The 22357-nt window shown below is 35.9% G+C and overlaps 1 protein-coding gene across 3 annotated transcripts in view; it reads left to right on the forward strand.

Moving 5' to 3' along the window:
* NRK (Nik related kinase) overlaps positions 1-22357 on the forward strand; it is a 128492-nt gene that overhangs the window by 64546 nt on the left and 41589 nt on the right. For all 3 annotated transcript variants that reach the window (XM_025277286.3, XM_025277284.3, XM_025277285.3), the window contains exons 5-14: positions 3195-3320; positions 6414-6524; positions 7936-8026; positions 11018-11148; positions 12988-13042; positions 15554-15632; positions 16697-16872; positions 18500-18563; positions 18979-20146; positions 22140-22247. In XM_025277286.3, the coding sequence (XP_025133071.3) occupies positions 3195-3320; positions 6414-6524; positions 7936-8026; positions 11018-11148; positions 12988-13042; positions 15554-15632; positions 16697-16872; positions 18500-18563; positions 18979-20146; positions 22140-22247 (2109 nt within the window). The remainder of the gene's footprint in view (positions 1-3194; positions 3321-6413; positions 6525-7935; positions 8027-11017; positions 11149-12987; positions 13043-15553; positions 15633-16696; positions 16873-18499; positions 18564-18978; positions 20147-22139; positions 22248-22357) is intronic.

Here is a 22357-nt window from a genome sequence, read left to right on the forward strand (position 1 = left end):
AATCCTAGGGAAATGCTAAAAAATGTTCTACAGATGTATTTTCCACTACCTCAAGGTTGTCAAGTCAAGTTAATTGAGGGAAATGCTGGGGATAACTAAAGATAGTAGAGGTTTACCCATTAATTACTTTTAGTGCCAGTGGGCCCTGTTCTAATTCATTGCCCAGAATAAGTCAAAGGTATCCTTTTTCACTGGATTTTAGAATAGGAGTTTATCTTTAAAAGTCTTCTTTTCTTCACATACTGCAAATATATCTCACTCCGTACAGTGAGAGTATTCCTGAAAAGGTTATATAAATTGAACTTTTATAGATGCTGTAGGAGAGCTTTTTTTATTTACAATGAAATGAAATTTATAGCTACTAGGAATTCAGACCACTGGATTGATAGATAGCTTTATAACATATTTACCACCGTAATGATTAGGAAAATAATGAATTTAAGCATATCTTTTAAAATTATAGGACAAATCAAACTAGAAAATTTAAAATTAAGTTAATCAAGGCAACGTGGTACAAGCATAAGAATAGACATATAGATCAGTTCAGTTTAGATCAGTCGCTCAGTTGTGTCCGACTCCTTGCGACCCCATGAACTGCAGCACACCAGGCCTCCCTGTCCATCACCAACTCCCGGCATCCACCCAAACTCATGTCCATTGAGTCAGTGATGCCATCCAACCATCTCATCCTCTGTCGTCCCCTTCTCCTCCTGCTCTCAATCCCAGCATCAGGAACTTTTCAAATGAGTCAGCTCTTTGCATCAGGTGGCCAAAGTGTTGGAGGTTCAGCTTCAACATCAGTCCTTCCAATGAACACTCAGGACTGATCTCCTTTAGGATGGACTGGTTGGATCTCCTTGCAGTCCAAGGGACTCTCAAGAGTCTTCTCCAACACCACAGTCCAAAATCATCAATTCTTCGGCACTCAGCTTTCTTTATAGTCCAATTCTCACATCCATACGTGACTACTTTGGAAAAGCCATAGCCTTGACTAGACGGACCTTTGTTGCTTTTTAATATGCTGTCTAGGTTGGTCATAACTTTCCTTCCAAGGAGTAAGCATCTTTTAATTTCATGGCTGCAATCACCATCTGCAATGATTCTGGAGCTCCCCAAAAATAAAGTCAGCCACTGTTTCCCCATCTATTTGCCATCAAGTGATGAGACCGGATGCCATGATCTTAGTTTTCTGAATGTTGAGCTTTAAGCCAACTTCTTCACCCTCCTCTTTCACTTTCATCAAGAGGCTCTTTAATTCTTCTTCACTTTCTGCCATAAGGGTGGTGTCATCTGCATATCTGAGGTTATTGATATTTCTCCTGGTAGTCTTGATTCCAGCTTGTGCTTCTTTCAGCCCAGTGTTTCTCATTGATGTACTCTGCATATAAGTTAAATAAGCAGGGTGACAATATACAGCCTTGACGTACTCCTTTTTCTATTTGGAACCAGTCTGTTGTTCCATGTCCAGTTCTAACTGTTGCTTCCTGACCTGCATACAGATTTCTCAGGAGGCAGGTCAGGTGGTCTGGTATTCCCATCTCTTTCAGAATTTTCCACAGTTTGTTGTGATACACACGGTCACAGGCTTTGGCGTAGTCAATAAAGCAAAAATAGATGTTTTTCTGGAACTCTCTTGCTTTTTCGACATAGATCAGTGAAATATAATTATTTCCATATATCTGTGATCAACTAATTTTCAACATGAATGAAAACACGATTTATAGGGAAAGACTTGACTTTTCAACAAATAATGCTGAGGTAACTAGATATCCACAGGTAAAAGAATGAAATTGGTCCCCTGCTTTCTATGAAAATTAACTCAAAATGGATAAAAAACCTAAATGTAAGAGCTAAAACTATAAAATGTTTGGAAGAAAAGATTGGAGTTGATTTGGTGACTTTGGATTTGACAAGAGATCCTTAGATATGACACCAAAAGTACAAACAACAAAACAAGGAATCGATAAATTGGACTTCATCAAAATTTAATTTTTTTAAAATTTTTTAACTTTACAATAAAATTTTGTGCCTCAAAAGACACTATCATGAAAGTAAAATGACTGCCCACAGAATGGGAGAAAATAATTGTAAATCATATATCTTATAAAGTACTTATATATAGAATATATAAATAAATCTTACAATTCAATACTAAAAAGACAAGTGACCCAACTTAAAAATAGGGGCAAAGATATTTTATTAGATATGCCTCTGATGATCGTAAAATGGCTAGTAAGCCAATGAAAAGATCCTTAACTCCATCAGTCTTCAGGGAATTGCAAATCGAAACTACAATGAGATAATCACTTTACACCCACCTGATGTTATAATAATTAAACAGAAAATAATGAGCGTGAGGTGAGGGTATAGAGAAATGAGAACCATCATTCATTTGGGAATGTAAAATGGTATAGCCACTATGGAAAACAGTTTGACATTTCATCAAAATGTTAAATACAGCATTACCATTTGACCCAACAATTTTACTCCTAGGTATATACCAAAGGGAAATGAAAATATATATCTACACTAAAATTGAAATGAATGTTCATAGCAGCATTATTCATACTAGATAAAAGGTAGAAATAACTCATTCAGTTGATGAATGGTAAATAAAAAAGAATGAAATACTGATATGTATTACAACATGGATGAACCCTGGGGGGAAAACAAACTAGTCATAAAAGTTTATATACTATATTATTTTCATTTATATAAAATGTTAAGGATAGATAAATCTATAGAGATATAAAAAATGTTTGTGGTTGCTTGAAGCTGGGAAGTGGTGGCAGAATTTGGGGGTGATAGCTAAAGAGTATGGGATTTCCTTTTGGGTTGACAAAAATGTTCTTATGGTTGAATAATTTTATTAATATACTAAAACCATTGAATTTTTCAGTTTAATTGGGTGATTCCATTTAGTGCAAACTTCATACAGTGGTCCTGTATGGTTCAGGGATCATACTTTAAGAACCATTGAATTAAAAGATACTCAATTGACCTTTATTTTCTCCCAAATTCCCAGTTAACCCCACATCTCCATTCTGAGAATTCTAGTTGGGATTTTATTATAATACATTGTTGTGTGGTATAAAGGGTTGCCATAAGATTCTCTTTCTTTGATCTACTATAGCTTAGGATACCATAGTCATTGAGTGGCATAGCTTAGGAATTTTACTATCCTTATTCTATAGGATGAAGAAGAGGATCTCAGGACTGAACTCAACCTTTTGAAGAAGTACTCTTTCCACAAGAACATTGTGTCCTTCTACGGTGCATTTTTCAAGCTGAGTCCCCCTGGCCAGAGACATCAACTTTGGGTGTGTATTTAGTTACCTTGATCTTATTGCATAAGACTAAGTCTCACTTCAGAACATATACTTTCATAAATTGAGATGTCATTTTTGTGCACCTACAGAAGAACTTAAGCATGCAACTGCTCAAAGTAGTATGAAAAAAAATGTACTCTAATTCCTGGAAATGGGAGTGATAAAATATGGAAAAATAAATTAAGTGACTGGCAAGGGGTTCAGGGGTAAGATGTGAGAAGACTCAAATGAATACTGGAAATATCTAACATATTTCTTTTCAAATAGAGATTTGCTGCTTTTAACTTTATGTAGCGAATACATTTGCTTATAAATTAAAGGTATAGCTAAGGAGATTACCTGATGGATTTGGGCCCAATTACTGAATAATAAATATCTATTCTAAGTCACACTTGGAATGAGTATATGAGTGCAATTTAAGTGTTTGCTAAGTTCAATTATCTTTAAACATAATTCCTATAAACTGTTTTTCTAAATGGTTAGTTGACTTATCCTTTTCTGAGGCTTCATGCCTATAGTATCATGAATTACAAATCAATGAGCTATAAATTTTAAAGGCTAACTGAAACCCATGCTACAGTTACCAGAATTGTTGCTGCCCTCTGCCATAGGAGACATAATCAAACCACAAGAAAATGAGCTTCAATCAAGTATATCTTTATTTAAAAAGGAATATTTAGAACATCATCTGGGGTCAGTGTACATTCTCTTGCATTTCTAGGCCAAGTTAAGAGTGGTATTTTTAAAATAATACCTGAGACTTTTCAGAATTTTCGAGTCAAAGAAAGATTCTGTTACATTTTATATGTGAACTTTAGGAAGCAGGATAGTGGGCAATATAGGAAGGTTTCAACAAGGGATTGAATTGAAGCTGTGGTTCTCAAACTTTAGCCTGCAACAGAATTTCATGGAGATCCTAATAAAAACAGGTTTCTGGGCCCCACCCACAGAGTTATTAATTCAGTTAGTCTGGGGTAGGGAGTCCACAAATTTGCACTTTTTAAAAAGTTTACAAGTGATGTTGGTGATACTCGTCTGGGTACCACATTTTGAGAACCCTCAAATTTAGAGATCTTCAGTTTAAACCTATTTTCTCCCAAATGTCCAGTTAACTAAATCCTCTATTCTCTGACAATGCCAGTTCAAATTTTGTTAAATACCACTGTGCATTTTTCATGGCTACTTTTTTTTTTTCCTTTTGTGGGGGTGGGCATACAGCATTTGTCTTTAAATATATTTTTATAAGATTTTTTCTGTTGACAGTATGGCAGTCTACTTATTAGATATGTTTCTCAGTGCTCAATTAATTCAGTCATATAACATCTATTCATTCAAAGCTATCTGTTTCCAGGCTTTCTCCTAGATGCTGAGGATACAGTCATAAGCTGAATTTATGTGGCTCTGGCCCACTGGAGCTTACAGTCTATTTGTGAAGACAAATATCAATCAAATAATCACACAAATAAATGTATAATTGGTCAGAAGGGAAGTAACATGCTTTTGTATGGGCAAATAACAAAGGAATCTGAGTTAGGGAAAGGAAAACTCTTCCTTGAAAAACTTTTTCTTACACTGATATCTGAAGGATAAATAGGCACTGCATGCAGAAGTTATTTGTTGAGGTAAGAGTTTTCCTGGGACCATTCACACTTTCTTTCCTATGTAAATCTGAACACATAGGAAGCAAATAACAAAATAATTACTGTTTATAAAGTATAGCCAGGCACTGTGCATGCAAATTCGGGAGAATGAGAATGTCTTGCATTCTTTTCATAGTAGAACTCTTCTGACTCAGGTAATACTGGCAAGATTTTCCAGTGTTCACTTTAGTGAATGACTTCAATTCATGTTTGTCATGGTTCAAAACGAGCCCCTTTTCTTCCATTACCGCAGTGTATATGTTGTAACCATTCGATATAGTAGACATGAAAATTAACCTTTGTGTGCTTTATCTGTACTATCTGGTTTGTTAGGCTGCTTTTCTTATTTTCATTTATTGGAATAGTGTACTCAGGTAAAAGACTCTGTGTTATATCAGTTGTGAATAAATAGAAAATAAGGAAGTAATTTTCTGAAAGGACAATCTTAGTATTCCAAAAGGAAATAAGGTATACCTTTTAAATATTCATGATTTGGGGCCTATCCTTTTACTTCCTTTCATCTATGGCAATAATTATCTTACCTATAGTTTTTTTAAAAAGGCATGTCTTGTTCTACTGACAAAGTAGTATTACCATTTGACATTGGCACTAGAGCATGAACCTGCACTTAAAGAAGTTTGTGAAATTGATTATAATAGGCAGATTCTCCTTCATATTGGTCAGTCCTCTAGTTAGCTAATATATGAAAGCAAATTTACTAGTTGGGCACCTGATACATTAGTGGCAAAAACAAATTTCCTGAAAAATTGCATTTGTTAATAAAGTAAAATCTGAATGAGACACCGTCAGAATATTAGACTTAGAATAGACTTTCCTTAGCAGTTTATTTGGAAAAAAAAATTGCCCTACAGTAATGGAACTGACAGTTTCCCCCTTCAGGTTGTATGTTGTCAGTATCTTGGGGAAAATATTCTAAAACTTGAAAATAAAACAACAGTAAAAACAAATCTAGTCAATGCTTAAGTGTAAATTGTTTTGAGATACCCTCCATATCCTGTTTTTCTACCCGCAAACTATTCCCTCAACTGTCTTTTTTGTTCTACTCCAGTCATCACTCAGGCTTAGCCCTGTGCAAGCTTCTTTCTAAAAGCATGTGCTCATTCTGTTTTCAATAAGCTGAATGTTCTTCTTTCTCAGCATACCCAAACACAACCTATCCTTCAAGGCTTAGCTCAAATTCCACCTCCTGGTTTAAAAATCCCTGGTGTGGTACTTCCTTTCTCTCCCTCCAGAGATCTTTGGATTTTTTTTTCAGTTCTTTCTAATTCTGCTAGCTTCCTACCAGACAATTGAGCCAGTCTTTGCAGTATCTTAATGTCTAAACATAACATATACATGTAAGCCATATGAACTAAAACTCTCCAGATATTTTCAGAGAACTACTTTCTAAGTCTTGGTACTTTCTTTGCTGGCTTCCCTGCAGATGGTGATGGAGTTATGTGCAGCCGGCTCAGTCACTGATGTAGTGAGAATGACCAGAAATCAGAGTTTGAAGGAAGATTGGATTGCTTATATCTGCCGAGAAATCCTCCAGGTGAGCATTCATATAGTCATTTGCCCCGACCTTGAAAAAACCTGGGGGTAATATATACAGTGTGTCTTATACTTGCTCATATAGGATGGTTTAAAAATTCTAAACTTCTGGATCAGGATACTGAAAAAAACCAAAAGGTTTTAGAGAAAGCGGCTTTGACATAATGTCATTCCAAATCATGGCTTTTAATGGCTCTTTCAGAGTCAGACTACAGTGTTTGGTGAATCATGGGTGTAATAACTTAGAGTGTTAAGTTGTTGTGATTTTTAGAGTTCTTTTTTAAAAAAGCATAGCACTATCATTGGAGATTAAGATAGGTTGAGAAATCCGTGTTTTACTCAATGGCTCCAAATCATCTACAACTCTTTTGCAGATATCCTCTCTGAATAATGTCTTAACATTTAAAACATTCCTTATTTTGAACACCAAATTGGATGAAAATGACAGTCTTCTTGATCCACCAAACTCAAATTTTTCTTTGTGTCTTAAGTGCTTAGAGTCACCCAAGAAGGATGTTAACAGAACTGAACAGCATCACTGATAAAATATTAGAATGCTGTCTTAACTGGATTCACTCATGGTAATAGTGTACATACTTAAGAGTGCAAACTCTGGACTGAGTTTAAATTCTGGTTCATCATGTATTAGCTGTGTGTCCCTGAGTCAATTACTTAATTTCTCCAAATCTCATTTTCCTCACCTGTAATTTGGGGTGGAATTAGTACCTTCCTTAAAAGGTTGCTGTAAGGATTTAAGAGTTGACTCCATGTAAAGTGCTTAGCACAGTGCTTGGCAAAGAATAAGGACTCAATTGATATTAGCTGTTTTTACTGTTATTTCTATTATTAATCTCCTGTTAGTATGTAGAGCAATCTCACTGAAGCCAGGGCATGGGTTAGTTTTAGTGGTGAATGGTCTGGAGACAGCATGGTAAACCAATACAAATGGCAAGTACTTTAAAGTGAATTTCCATATTCCTCCAAATTCTCAGCCTACAAGGTTGACTTCAAAATATTTTGGACTAAACGAATAGTTGGATAAGTAGAGTAAAACAATGGCTGAGCTAAGATAGTTCAGATATCCAGGTCTTTAGTCATGTGGTTAGTTGGAAAAATGGAGACTAGAAAGGAAGGTAAATGGCCCAATATATACAAGTATTAATTTCTGGTGTTCCTTCTCTTTCATGGATGTCCTGATTTATTTTCCTTTCCTTATAGCTGAAAGTACTATTTCTGGGAACTGGTTGTAGTAATTCCAGCCTAAAGAAGAATTTTGTCTGAAAAATGCAAATCTGGGCCATTTTTCTTACCAAAAGTCTTTCCAAATATGCTAAAAACAGTACCAGAAAAAGAAAAAAACTATATATTGATCTTGCTTTTTTATATAAATATATATATGTATGTATATGCAGGGCTTAGCTCATCTTCATGCACACCGTGTAATTCACCGGGACATCAAAGGTCAAAATGTGCTACTGACTCATAATGCTGAAGTAAAACTAGGTAAGTTTTTTCTTGTAATACTTTAAATGAACCCCAAAATATCTTAACAGAGAAAAATCCTTTAAGATTACAGTTTTATCTCATGTCACTAATATCCCCCTCTACTTATTTACACTATGTTGTCCCTGCCTGCAAAATAAGTCAAAATTTGAAAACTTGTTTGGGAAGGGATGTGGGACAAGAGAAAGATGCACCTAATTGTTTCTCAGAAATCATTTTGAGACAACAATTTTGAAATGGGAGTTTTACATTTTGGACATTGGGCCTTACCTTCTATTGGGCCTACCAGGTGGCTCAGTGGTAAAGATTCCGCCTGCCAATGCAGGAGATACAGGTGATGTGAGTTTGATCCCTGGGGTTAGGAAAATCCCCTGGAGGAGGGCATGGCAACCCACTGCAGTACTCTTGGTGGGGTCTGCTATTATATTTATTTCAACAATTTAATTGAGTGTTTACCATGTGCAAGTTTGTGTGTCATGAACAAGGATTAAACAAAAAGACAATTCTTCCACATCACAGAGCCATATTTTCCAAAGAGTATCTAAGAGCTTTTAAATTTACTTAAGCACAAATTGCTTCATTGGAATTTTCCCTCAAATATTTAAAGAACTGATATAAGTTAGAAATGATGCTCCAGTAATATCCAAATCAAATTCGGAATTAGAAATCTAAAATCCAGTTTCTAGCTTTCAGTTCCAGGGTTCAGAATGGTATAGTTTATAGAAAATAATTATTATATTGTCTCACAGGCACACAGGGAACAATATGTTGTGCTCTTTAATGTTTAAAATAAATATTGTTGGTTGATTTATAAATAATATCATATAAATAATGTCAGTACTATTTAATGGCAGATGACCTCATTGATACAGAACATAAAATCACTGGCATCAAATCCTGTATTTAATCATATCAATTCTTTCCTGCCATATCTGTGTGTGTGTGTGTGTGTGTGTTTTTAATAGTCACTCAGCTGTGTCCAACTCTTCGCAACCCCATGGGGTGTAGCCCACCAGGCTCCTCTGTCCTTGGGATTCTCTAGGAAAGAATACTGGAACAGGTTGCGATTTCCTTCTCCAGGGGATATGTCTGACCCAAGGATCAAACCCGGGTCTTCTGCATTGCAGGCAGACTCTTCACCATCTGAGCCACTAGGGGCTTCCCTACCATATCTCTAGCATGATCTTAAGATCATTCCCATTTTTCCTGCCAAATAAATATAACCAGAATACAGTTTTTGTTCATTCACTAAGAATGCTTTTCACTGAATATTTGTAGAAGAAGCATGTGGTAATAATTGTTCCTGCAGTAAGTTAAAAGTAATTTCAAGTAAATGTATTATTCTTTTGTGTCTAAAAGCTACAAAGCTAGAAACAGAATTTTAAGACACGTGTTAAAATGCACAAGGGTCATTTGGATCTCACAGTGAAATGTGTAGCATGGATATAGTATGTCGCACAGCTACATTCTGTGTTCACATGGGGCAGTGTTCCCATATATTTGGGTCAAGTTGCTAGCCAACCCTATCATCTGCATCACAGAAGAGAAATTGTAAGTAAGTGAAAAGCCTCTGAAAAATCTGTCACAAAGTCCCTGCACTAAAGATCATGTACTTGACTCTGTAGGAGAGACCTTTTAGCACTGGATTAGAATTTTTTCAGGCTTCTTATCTATATATAATCCTTATACATTGGTTTTTAGATTTCTTAGATCCCACAATATTTTTAAATGACAAGTTATAAGGAGAAGGTTGAAGAAGCAAAACCCAAAGGGAGTAACAGAAAGGAGAGAGACTGGACAATGACTGTATTGCAGTCTCAACTGATCAATAATCCTCATATTCTGGTCCCTAAGTCAGTAAGGAAAAGATGAATGATGCCACTGTTGGGATCTCATCCCTACATTTAATTTCAGGTTTTCTTTTTTTCCTTTTTCTTCCATTTATCAGTCTTTTCTTCCAGTCTTTGCTCATTTCCTTTTCTTCTTTGAATGTCATATATAATCTTATGGCCTTCATAGATATTTCTTGGCCCTTAAAGTTGGTCCTCAGGGATAGTGAGAATGCTGAACTCTGATGTAACCTATTCTCAAAAAAAAAAAAAAAAGTATCTAGATAATGAGACTGTGCAACACCCAATGATTTTCATGTATTATGGACATTGTGTTGATATTGTTGTTATTAGTCCTTCCTTTAACACTGCCTTAAACTCTTAACTTTTTAATTTTTCTTTTCCTAAGTTTTTTAAACTACTTTTCAGTCAGGGTTGTTAGCCATCCTCTAGATTCCTGGAAACCATTCTAAATTAGAAAATCTACTTCATTTTTCATCCATGTCTTATTTTTTCTGGACTAAATAACCCCAGTCTACTTTAGCCTTTTTTTCTGTCTGTTTCTGAGGATACCATACTAAATATTTTCATATAATATATCCCACAGATGAATAGAAGACTGAACTTTAATAGTCTAAGCTGAGATATGGATACCGCACTAAATATTTGCATCTGATTCAGAAGATCTGTAGAAGAACTTAAACTAAATTTTAGCATAAATTTATTTTTCTTTATTAGTGTAGTAGAACTTTCTAACATCATCAGTGAGACTTCCTAATAAAGTACTAATAAGTTTTTGATTTCTTAGATGTTGCTTATAGTGCTGGTCTTCTTCCAGCTTGGTGGCAGGTCCAAACACTACATATGTTATCACTTCAGAGGTTTAGGGTATACTGATGGAACTTTATTTTTAATATTCATGGTAAACATTCAGCCAAACCTACTCTAGATTTATAATAGCACTGCTGAATCTGTTTCCAACATAAATACCAGCAAAAGCCTATTTCCCAGTGTTACTGGAGTAGACTTCATGGTAAAGTTTGCTGGGCTGGAATGAAAATCTGTTATCCATTGTGGCTTTTGTATTGGCTTTCCAAGTTAAAGCAATAACTTATTGAGCTTTTTGTTACTCATTAATTATTTTGACAAATGAATTTTGCAGTGGATTTTGGAGTGAGTGCCCAGGTGAGCAGAATTAATGGGAGGAGAAATAGCTTCATTGGAACCCCGTACTGGATGGCACCTGAAGTGATTGACTGTGATGAAGACCCCAGACGCTCCTATGATTACAGAGTAAGTGTAAGGATTCAGATAGTAGGAAACAAAATTTGTAAAGGACTTTTGACTTTTTATTTTAAATTATGAAATAAAAGAATAAAAACCACTACTCCTATATGTGGTTTGATGATGTGTGTAAAAATAATATTTTCTAAGAATGTAGGCAAAGTAGACCATTGGGAGTTATCCATATTTGAGGAAGAATGTCTAGTTCATCTTGTTTACAACTTCTTGGTAAAGAATATTATATTATGTGGCTTTATATGGAAATTTAACTTCCAGGGACAGAGTGCTTTATACACTTAAAACTGAATAAATGTAAAGCCAATTATTAATCCCACAGTAACTTAGCTCCAAAGAGAAAAAAAAATAATAATTTGATTACTCAGGGTAATGGAGAAAGTCCTTGGCATGATTCAGCTCCAAACCACAGAAAATCAGTGGAATAGACAAATTAAGTAACAATTTATACTATTTATTAAAATTTCCACTGAAGCTGCAATTTGGACAATATACATCTATGTACACATTTTAAAAAGTTGATATGGAAAAAAAACACTCCATTTGATATAGACTGGAAAAACCACACTCACTCTCCACATCATAACTCATCCAAACAATTCATTGTGGTTTCATTGTGTGGAACCTAGGACTCAATACTCAAAGTTGATTAATTCAAATTTCATCTCTTTTCCTTTTCCCTTAAATGCCCTCTGCTTGATTTGCAAGCAGATCTGTTGAGAGCCAATACTATTAGGAGCTATGGAGACAATGGAAACATAATGTTCTTTAAGTGACTTGCTGTAACAATAATGCTTTATAGCGGTACAGTTTTTGGCAGTCTTCCAAGGACTTTCACCCCTATTAATTATACACTTTTAATTTTCAGTCCCACATAACTTAAAGAAAACTTAAACTTATATCATCACAACAACTCTTTGAAGCTAAGACATCTATAAACAGGTATTTTAAGAATTCAGTTAACTTGTTTAGGAGTCATTAAGCCGAACAGTGCACTTCTAGCCCTGTGCCCTTTCTACATTCTAAAAAACAAAGTACAGTTAACTGTAGTGACGGTCATTCCCTGGAGCCTCCTAAAATGTATATTTTCCTAGAATTATAATAATTCTGTCCTCAGTTTCCTGTATTCAAGGAACTCCTGAAAGTGCTTATGTATATAGTATTTCATTTAATATTTATGCTAGTTCTATAACATGGGTCCTATTATTATAATCTCTATTTTGAAAGTGAAAAAAAGAAAGTGTTAGTCACTCAGTCATGTCTGACTCTTTGCGACCCCATGGACTGTAGCCCGCCAGGCTCCTCTGTCCATGGAATTCTCCAGGTAACAATACTTGAGTAAGTAGCCATTCCCTTCTCCAGGGGATCTTCCTGACCCAGGGATCAAACCCATGTCACCTGTGTTTCCTGTATTGCAGGCAGGTTCTTTGCCATCTGAGCCACCAGGGAAGCCCTAATAGGGTAAAATTGAGGTGCAAAGTGTTAAATCATTTACCTACGATCTCACTTCTTTAGAGCTAGTAGTATGTGATTGGATTTCTTTACAACAAATTCCTTTTGGTATTTCAGTTAAGGTAACAATAGCAATACATCCAAGATGAATTTTCCTTTCACTGAATCCCCACCCATATCAACTTGTTGTGTAGTGCAGTACTGGCTGGTCATAGTGTCAGATAACATCTTCCTATAACATCAGTCTATAATGAAGAAAACCCATAAAATGGCTGTGGCATTGGTACCTCCCCTCAGCCAAAGATTGTTTAGAGATTCTAAATACTGTTTCCCACTTTTAAGTGACTTTTTTTTTTTTTTTGGTCATCTTTTCCTTTGCAGAGTGATGTGTGGTCCGTGGGAATCACTGCTATTGAAATGGCTGAAGGGGCTCCTCGTGAGTAATAATATCTGATGTTGGTTAAAAGTTATGGAAACATGCTGTACAAATCTGCCACTTGTACCCGTCAGCTTGTACTGATCACACAGGTGCCACACCACGTGCCAAACTATAAATGATGGTCTTTCCCAAATTACGAAATGCCGTAGTCAGAATGGCCAGATACGTCTGTAAGAAGAGTTTGTATTTTTCTCTGTTAAGATATCTTATTTTAGGCTGATTGAGTATTGAGTCAATTTAGCCTCAATAACATTTGGTCATGATAGTAATAACCAAACATAATCTAAAGGCGTTCCAGTACATATTCACTGATGAAATATTTAGGTTCCTGAACAGTTACACTTATATACTTCAGACTGTGCCAGTTAAGAAAATCCTCCAGTAGTTCCTTTTAATTGAGCCAATCTTCAACAATATTGAGAAGGAAGCTTTTTTCCCCACTTTGGAGTCAGTCCAGCTATCACTGGTGCCTTCCGTGCTCCTATCAGCCACTCCATTGCCCCTCATTGTTCAGTAGGCTCCATTTTCTCTTGTTTCCCCCTCCTTCTCTTCATTGAAGTAACCTGTCAGCAGTCTATTCTTCAGGTTACTGCTTTCTGGTAGGAAAGTAAAAGTGAAATGTGAACTTGAGTATAAATGATTAATAACCAGCAAATGTATAATCCCATAAACAGGGCATATTTGCTGTTCTCAATACCTAAATCCAAGAATATAAGTAATAAACACATTCATAGTATTGATGAGAAGTGAGAGAAATGCCTGACGTGTGTATGTCAGGGGGCAGGGCTTGCAACTGCTTTGCTTTTCCCTCTCCAAGCAGATCCTGTAGGTTCCCATGTTCCTATGTGCTTCATCTGTACAGTATCTACTGTTTTAACACTGTGTTTCATTGTTAATGAGAGTAATTTCAAGGAGTAGAAATAATGGTAACATAAAACTGTTAAGAATCTCTGGTGTCCCTTGGAATATCAAGAATTTCTGGTGTCCCTTGGAATATCACATATCACAGAATGGGCATGGATTAAAGCTGGGTCAGGTATGGAGATCAGGTCACTGCACCTCCTATTAATTTATATAAAGCTTGACCTTTGAATGATTGCCTTTATATTATTCTAATGAAATTACCCTGGGCACTTTCTTTATACTACTATGAGAGGCCAATTTGGCACTGGAGATTTTTTTTTTTTTTTGAGATGTATTTTGGGAGAGGAAGGATTCCTCTAAAGAGTTATTAATATCAAATTGTCCTCACATGAATGACACACTTTTAGTATTAGGTGAAATTTACACTATGGCTCTCCTTTGGGGAATTATTGCACTGCCAGTTTTCTTTAATCAAAACACAAGAGGAAATAAGTAAAGTGAGACACATATTTAAATACTTATTGAAAAGCCCAGAATTCCCAAGCCAATGAGGTAATGAATTTATATACCACATATTGGAATAGGCTTTTCTTTGTATGGTTGTGTTTCTGAAAAAAAGAATGAAAGTCTAGTAATTTTGCACAGAATTGAGGTGCCAGATAGCTAAAATCTTTCTTATAATATCAATAGCTAATATTTATTAAGTGCTTACTCTGTGCCAGACACTTTTATAGGTACGTTGCCATTTAATCCTCATGGCAACTCTTTGAAGGAATTCTTGATGTATTTTCTGTTTTTAAGATGAATTAACCAAAGCACAGAGAGGTAAGTAATTTGCCCAAGGTCACAAAGGTAGAATTAGGATTTGAACACAGATGATCTAATCTAGAGGGTGTGTTCTTAATAGTTGTAGGTGCCTGCTAAGTCGCTTCAGTCGTGTCTGACTCTTTGCAACACTATGGACTGTAGCCCAACAGGGTCCTCTGTCCATGAGAATTCTCCAGGCAGGAATACTTGAGTGGGTTGCCATGCCCTCATCTAGGAGATGTTCCAGACCCAGGGATCCAACCCATGTCTCTTATGTCTCCTGCATTGGCAGGAGGGTTCTTTACCACTAGTGCCACCTAGGAAGCCCCTTCTTAATAGTTACATTGTATTTACTTCTTTTCCTAGGACTGTTAGCTTCCAAACCAGATCATTCTCATCTTTTTAGACTACTAAATCATTGTTTGCACATTATTGTGCATAGTTACTAGTATGATTGACTTTTCAGCCTGTAATTACATATTCCAGTTTTACAACTGTGGAGGATACTGGCAATACACAAGCACAGAAGAGTACTTGACTCCACCTGTATTTTTGACTTCTCTAGATAGAAATCATCAATCACACATTTCAAAAATTTAACCTAGTGTAATTTATTATTATTTGTCACACTTGGAAATAGTGAAGGTTTAGTATCTTATATAATGGACAGCTTGTATTAAAGTCAGCTTTTCTTCTAACTACCTTCTTTCATATCTATTCTTCAGTGTCTATTCAACATGATATGTGAAAGAACACTGAGAATCCCCTCTGGAATTAGGAGTTTGTTCTGTAGTTACCTTTCTTACTCATTCTAAACTTATCTATTTTCCTTTGCAGCCCTGTGTAATCTTCAACCTTTGGAAGCCTTATTTGTTATTTTGCGAGAATCTGCTCCCAAAGTCAAATCCAGTGGATGGTAAAGATGAATGACTTAATCTCTTAAACACATTAACTTGATATTTTTATATAGCAAAGAAGTTTTAATTCATTTGATCAGTCCTGTTTCAACATCCTTGTTGAATAATATTTCCTAAAAACAAATACCTTAAGGAGTCTAAATGAGTACTGTTCATTAAGAGCTAGCAGCCAAATAGAAATAATACTCTCCATGGTATATTATGATGACAGTACTGTCCTGGCATTAGTGACATATTTAGTTTTGTCTCCTGTAATGGGCTGGACCAATGGAAGCCATTTGTGAAGTTTCTCACTGAGCTTGCATAGGCAGTCAATGATTGTGATGTATAGCCCAGTTGTTTGACCCATAAAACTAAACATTCGCAGAACCTAAAGAGGACTTGTTCTCTCAGAGTGCTACAGCCCAACTAAACTTGGGAATCTTTCTTCCTGAAGTTTTTGGAACCAGTACATGAAGTTCTTGCTTATTCTCAGTATATATTACTTGCCCTCGTAAAAGTGGTTACTATGATTCAGTTGCTGACATTCTTCCTTGTGATTAAATTTAACCCTTCCCACAGATTCAGGCTTTCTGGTCACATCTGTTTGCATGGGCCATTTTATAAGATTAATCAGTCCTGGTGCTATTAACACCCTTTTCTGGATCATTACATGGACAGCTTTAGAGCTCAAAGTGCACATAGTCAAGCAAAACACTCAGGCTTTAAAAATATGACTACTGTGGGATGACCAGTCTGGTCTCATGGTCTGCATAAATCACATCAACCACTTAATTGCCATCCCACCACTCATCTTTTTACCACGTACATTCTTTTGAACTCACTGAAGTTTCTACTATTATTTGGGTAGAAAATATCATTGACTCCAGCCTCTTCTGGGGCTTGAATGGCATTGCTGTGTAATGTACATTGTCAAGCTATAGGATATCTGGTTACTGAAAAGACTATTACAGCTAAGACAACTCTCTCCAAAAATATGACCTTCAGAGTGGCATGTGGGTGGAGGTGGGAGGTGTGGAATACCTGAGAATGTTCTTTTACCTCTTTGATTCATTTCTTTTAGGTCCCGCAAGTTCCATGATTTCATGGAAAAGTGCATGATAAAAAATTTCCTATTTCGTCCTACTTCTGCAAACATGCTTCATCACCCATTTGTTCAGAATATAAAAAATGAAGGACATGTTGTTGAGTCATTAAAGAAGCATCTTACTGGAATCATTAAGAAGAGACAGAAAAAAGGTAGGATATGTAAATCTTCATTTTACTGGAATAAATATTCAAATGAGAGAAAATTTTATTATTTTTTTAGGAAAAATAATATTTAAGAATTAAGTTGAAATTAAAGTCTGAGACCTTTTGACATTTAGCTTTTCCACAAATATACCATGTGCATTTAATTCATTATGTCTTACCTCATCATATATATATATATATATATATATGTATATATATATATACATACACACTATATATATATATATACACACATACACACTTAAGATTATAAATTTTTGCCAGTTCAACTAGCATGTGTTCATATTTACAAAGGCCTTTGAAAGCCTCAAGAAGAATTTGATGATGTGCTAATTTTATTTTAATAAGACTAACTGGAGAAATAAACACAAGATAAAATCTATATCTTATTGTTCTTTCTCATCTAATATGTTAACTCCAATTAGATAAATGGATTTATAATTAATCACTTATTGACTGCTACTTTTGATGTAGTATCAGTGAACTGCACATAGTTGATTTTATGTATTAATCTCCAACTTTAAGATGTAATTAACAAAGCACAATTTATGCAAATAAAATTAAGCTTCTAGGTATTAATGCCAAAAATGACAGGATGGTTGTTCATCAAATCCAGAGGAATCTACTTAGAAAGTTCCAACTTTATAGGTTATATGCCATATTTTGCATTTAATTTAGGGCACCATATGCAGAGTTAAGTGATAGTGGAATGGAAAGTGGGGAGCCTGAAAAATATAGTAGGCATTCTCAGATGCACTATAGGATTGATTGCAGCCAATCTTCTTCCATCTGCATAACTATACATATCTTATTTTGGAGTGAGAAGCAGAAGGAATTAGTGTATTTAACCACGGTAGAGAATTTATTGGACCAGCATCATCATAAAAGTCGACCAATCTCAAATGGGTACAGAAAGATACCACATCTAGTTGAGAATTCACTAATTTTCAGAGTTGCAAAATTTCCAAAATGTGATCTGCAGAAAAAGTCACATTTATAGAGAAATTGATGGATGATGTCAATATAGTTGGCCTAAACTTTTTAATATAGGAAATTTAAAAGAAAACTCTTTTGTCTGTAAGTGTCTGTATTTCAGTACAGCACAGGTGACAGGAAAGATACCAAACATTTTCAGTGTGTTAGTTGTAAAAACCAGAATTTAGATTTTTGCCTTCTCACTGAAAGAACCAAAGATCCTGATCCTCATTTTCAAGATCCTCATTGAAGGGACCAAAGATAGGTGTGGGCCCAAACCATAAAGTCCTTCCATCCATAGTATACACCTGTAAGCCATGCTCACCAACCATCTAGAGTTTCTCTTTGTCCCTTTACCTTTTCCAATTGTTTCTCTTTAGAATTGCAGCAATCAGATTGCTATTTTGTTTTCCTATACAGAGAGAAATTAGTCTCTGTGGAGTAACTGTGCTACAAAAGGAGGCCTAGGAAGGAGGATATTGTCTACACCACCAGTAGATGTGATGTGAAGGGTTACAGCCCTCTTGTCCTTGTAAATTCACTCAGCATCCTGAGCAGTAAAGGGTGCAAATTGACTAAGGTGGATTTATTAATTTCTGTTGATTATTCTGCATTATTTTTTTCTGTTTCATAAAAGGAATACCTCTGATCTTTGAAAGAGAAGAAGCTATTAAGGAGCAGTATACCATGAGGAGGTTCAGGTGCGTTAGATAACTTACATATATAATTTGATGTTAGCAATTCATGTAAGACAGTTGATTCCATATTGTTGTATTTAACTCAAATAAACTTAATCCTTTTTGATCAAATAAAACAGATCTCTATTTTCAAGAGATATTTGAATGGAAATGTTGAGTAAAAAATTTTATTACTACTCAAAGAGTCCTTAATTTCTGACAATAGAATGATCAACTAGATTATCAGACCATTAATATTGAATATATTGCTAATGTAAAGACTTTCAAACATTACAGGAATGATTCAAGAAAGATGTAGTGGAAGTATCTTTATTGCAGAAAAATGTTCATCTTTTAAAAATAAAAGCATCTCCCCTGAATGATATCACTCTACTGACAACACTAATTGTATGGCAACCATTTGTACATTTATTTCTAGGGGACCTTCTTGTACTCATGAGCTTCTGAGACTGCCTACCAGCAGTAGATGCAGACCACTTAGAGTCCTGCATGGAGAACCCTCTCAACCAAGGTGGCTACCTGACCGAGAAGAGCCACAGGTTCAGGCCCTTCAGCATCTCCAGGGAGCTGCCAGGGTGTTCATGCCACTACAGGCTCAGAACGGCACACCTAGGCCTCTACAGGGGCAAGCCCAGGCACCTCAGCGACTACAAGGGGCTGCACAGATGTTCATGCCACTACAGGCTCAGGTGAAGACTAAGACATCTATGCCCCTTCAGATGCAGATGAAGGCACCTCCACGACCACAGAGGACAACCTGGATGTTTATGCCACTACAGGCTCAGGTGAAGGCCCCTAGGCCTCAACAGGTACAGACCCAGGTATCCAAAAAGCAGCAGGCTCAGGGCCAACCCCAGGCATCAGGAGAGCCCCAGGATCTGGATCAGGTACCAGAGGAATTTCAGAGGCAAGATCAGGTGCCTGAACAACAGCAAAGACATGGCCGGGTCCCTGAACAACAGCAGAGGCAGAACCACATACCTGAACAGCCGCTGCAGCAGAATGGGGCACCCGAACAGCCAGAGGTACAGGAACAGGCTGCAGAGCCTACACAGGCAGAGATGGAGGCAGAGGAACCTGAGTCATTACAAGTCCATGCCCAAGTGTTCCTGCCCCTACTGTCACAGAACCACCACGTGCTGTTGCCACTCCATTTGGATACTCAGGTGCTCGTTCCAGTAGAGGGGCAAGCCGAAGGGTCACCTCAAGCACGAGCCTGGGCACTAGACCCCACACAGGCAGTTGGCTCGGTTCAAGCACTCATAGAGGGACTATCAAGAGATTTACTTCGAGCACCAAACGCACATAACTCAAAGCCGCTTGGTCCACTGCAAATCCTGATGGAAAACCTGGCATCAGACGTGTTTTACTCTCAACCAGAACAAGCACAGAAGAAAAAATCAAAAGTTTCTAGTCTAAGGCAGGCATTGGCAAAAAGACTATCACCAAAGAGGTTTCGGGCAAAGTTGTCACGGAGACCTGAAGTGTTCGAGCTCTCAGATTTAGAAGCCCATAGGCAAAGGCGCCAATGCAGATGGGAGGATATCTTTAATCAGCATGAGGAAGAACTGAGACAAGTTGCAAATGTAAGGGTTTCTGATATTTTTCCTAAGTCACATATGCAGAAAAAATATGCTAGTTCATACTCAGGTGATCCCTCTGTAAAAGCAAATGAAATAAATGTTCATTGTGTCTCAGAGAAGATTAAATAATTTGGGTTTCAAGTAAATTATCCTGAAATTTCCAAATAATTGTGACTAAATTTGAGAAAGAAAGATTTGTTTGAATGATCCAGTTATTGGCTTAATATCTCTTTAGTGATATAGCTTTCATTATTAGTTAATTTTCTACCTATTATTTCCTTAACCAACATCATATGCACACTTAAAGGTACTATTTTGGATCTTTAAAAATTACTTTCATAGGTCAAAATTAAAAATATGACTCATTAAAATAAACACAAAAATTCAGTTTTGTTCTTCTAATCTCTAAGTAAGTTTATTTTGCGCTTTCCTCCCATAGAATGCTGAACATACTATTTAAGAGGCACTCATTTTTGTATTTTAGGATGTTAAAAGTTAAACATTTTGTACATGCTTACCATAAATATGTATTGTCTCACTTATTTTCCACCCATTTTACATCAATGAAGTACCTGCATAGAACATGGCACAAGTTACAAATTCAAGTTAATAAAACTTCATTCTTCAAAATTCCCTAATATAAATAGATATATAGATAATTTGGCTGGAGTTGGTGGATTCAATCTGGCAAATCTAATCTGATACTGAAGGGTTTATGGGCTTCATAAGCAAATTAAAGAGGTAAAAAATAACAGGAGAGCAGTCGTTTTCTAATACTTCACAGTATCTGTTTATATAAAAGGAATCATTGTGAAGATCCTAAATTAAACCCTGCTATCAACATCCATTGATCTAATAATAATTAATGTAGTTATTACAAATCTACCTTGTCTGAATGTCTCAATAAGGGAGTGTTTGGTTTGTGGCCATTGTGTTAATTGAGCAAATGCTGTTTCCCAGACATGTTTAACATGAGAAAAAGTAAAAGCAACAAGAGAAACAAGACCCAAAAGGGGAAATGATTGTCTAGTCCCCCAAATCTGACAGATAAGAAGTAAAAGAAACCAAATAGAGAAGGGGTTGCAAGAGTGCAAAGTGCTAATATTTGCCAGACATTAAGCAATCTAAATTGCTAATGACTATTCCCAATGAGCCCTAGTAACAATTGGATCTAATGGCTTTTGCATTTTTAAAAAAGACTTTTATGCATTCCTGCAAGACTCATAGTATTAGTAGCATAACACATTACTTATTGTCTTTCAGTGTTTTAAATATTTATGTAAGAAGCCATTCTAAAACGGAAGAAAAAGTCACTAAATAATAGCTACTAATCCCATGAACTTAGGATCTTGTATAGGCATTCCTGCCTTTATGTGTAACTATCAAAGGAAATAGAAAGAAAAAGAAAATTCTTGTTGTAATCAAGTCATAGGTCTTTCAAAATACTTGAAAGTTTATTAGAATTTAAAGATGTATGTGTGTATTTCAACTCACTAGAAAGAAAGACAACACATTTCCATTATTCCCTTTGTGTTGAAGAAATGCCGATTGGCTTAAATGGGAAAACAGAAACTTGCCTAAACTCCTAGGACTCAAAGAGAAATATTGGCAGTGCTGTATTGCAGATTGTCCATTGCTCAGGAGGACCAAACTTTGTAATTATAACCACTCATTAAATGTTAGAGTTTTGGGTTCATGAGTTAAGCTTTAGACCAGAGATTTTTAACCTGGGTCTAATAAGTGAAGTGCACATGGTCAATGACCCCCTAAAATATATGAAGAGACATATGTCTTTCTATATGCATTTTTCTACAGAGAATCTGTAGCATTACTCAGATGCTGAAAGGGATGCAGAACCAAAAACCGCTAGAAACTACACTTAAATCAGTTTGAATATTGAAAAATTGTTTTTTAAATTGAACAGTAAGATGATAATTGCTGCTATAATTTACAGTTTAACAGCAAGTAAGATATTTATTTCCCTTTTTGTTTCAAGGACAAAGAAGATGAATCATCAGATAATGATGAAGCATTTCATTCGATTCAGGCTGAAGTCCAAATAGAACCATTGCAGCCATACATTCCAGATCCTAAAGAAAATGAAGTAAGTCTCTCAATATGAGTTCCTGTGACACTAATAAGTGCATGGAACAAGGTTCTTAACTTTTTTGTCTCAAAATCTCTTTATACTCTTGAAACACTGAAGACCCAAAA

This window comes from Bubalus bubalis, chromosome X (genome assembly GCF_019923935.1).
Source record: "Bubalus bubalis isolate 160015118507 breed Murrah chromosome X, NDDB_SH_1, whole genome shotgun sequence".
Lineage (NCBI taxonomy): Eukaryota > Metazoa > Chordata > Mammalia > Artiodactyla > Bovidae > Bubalus > Bubalus bubalis.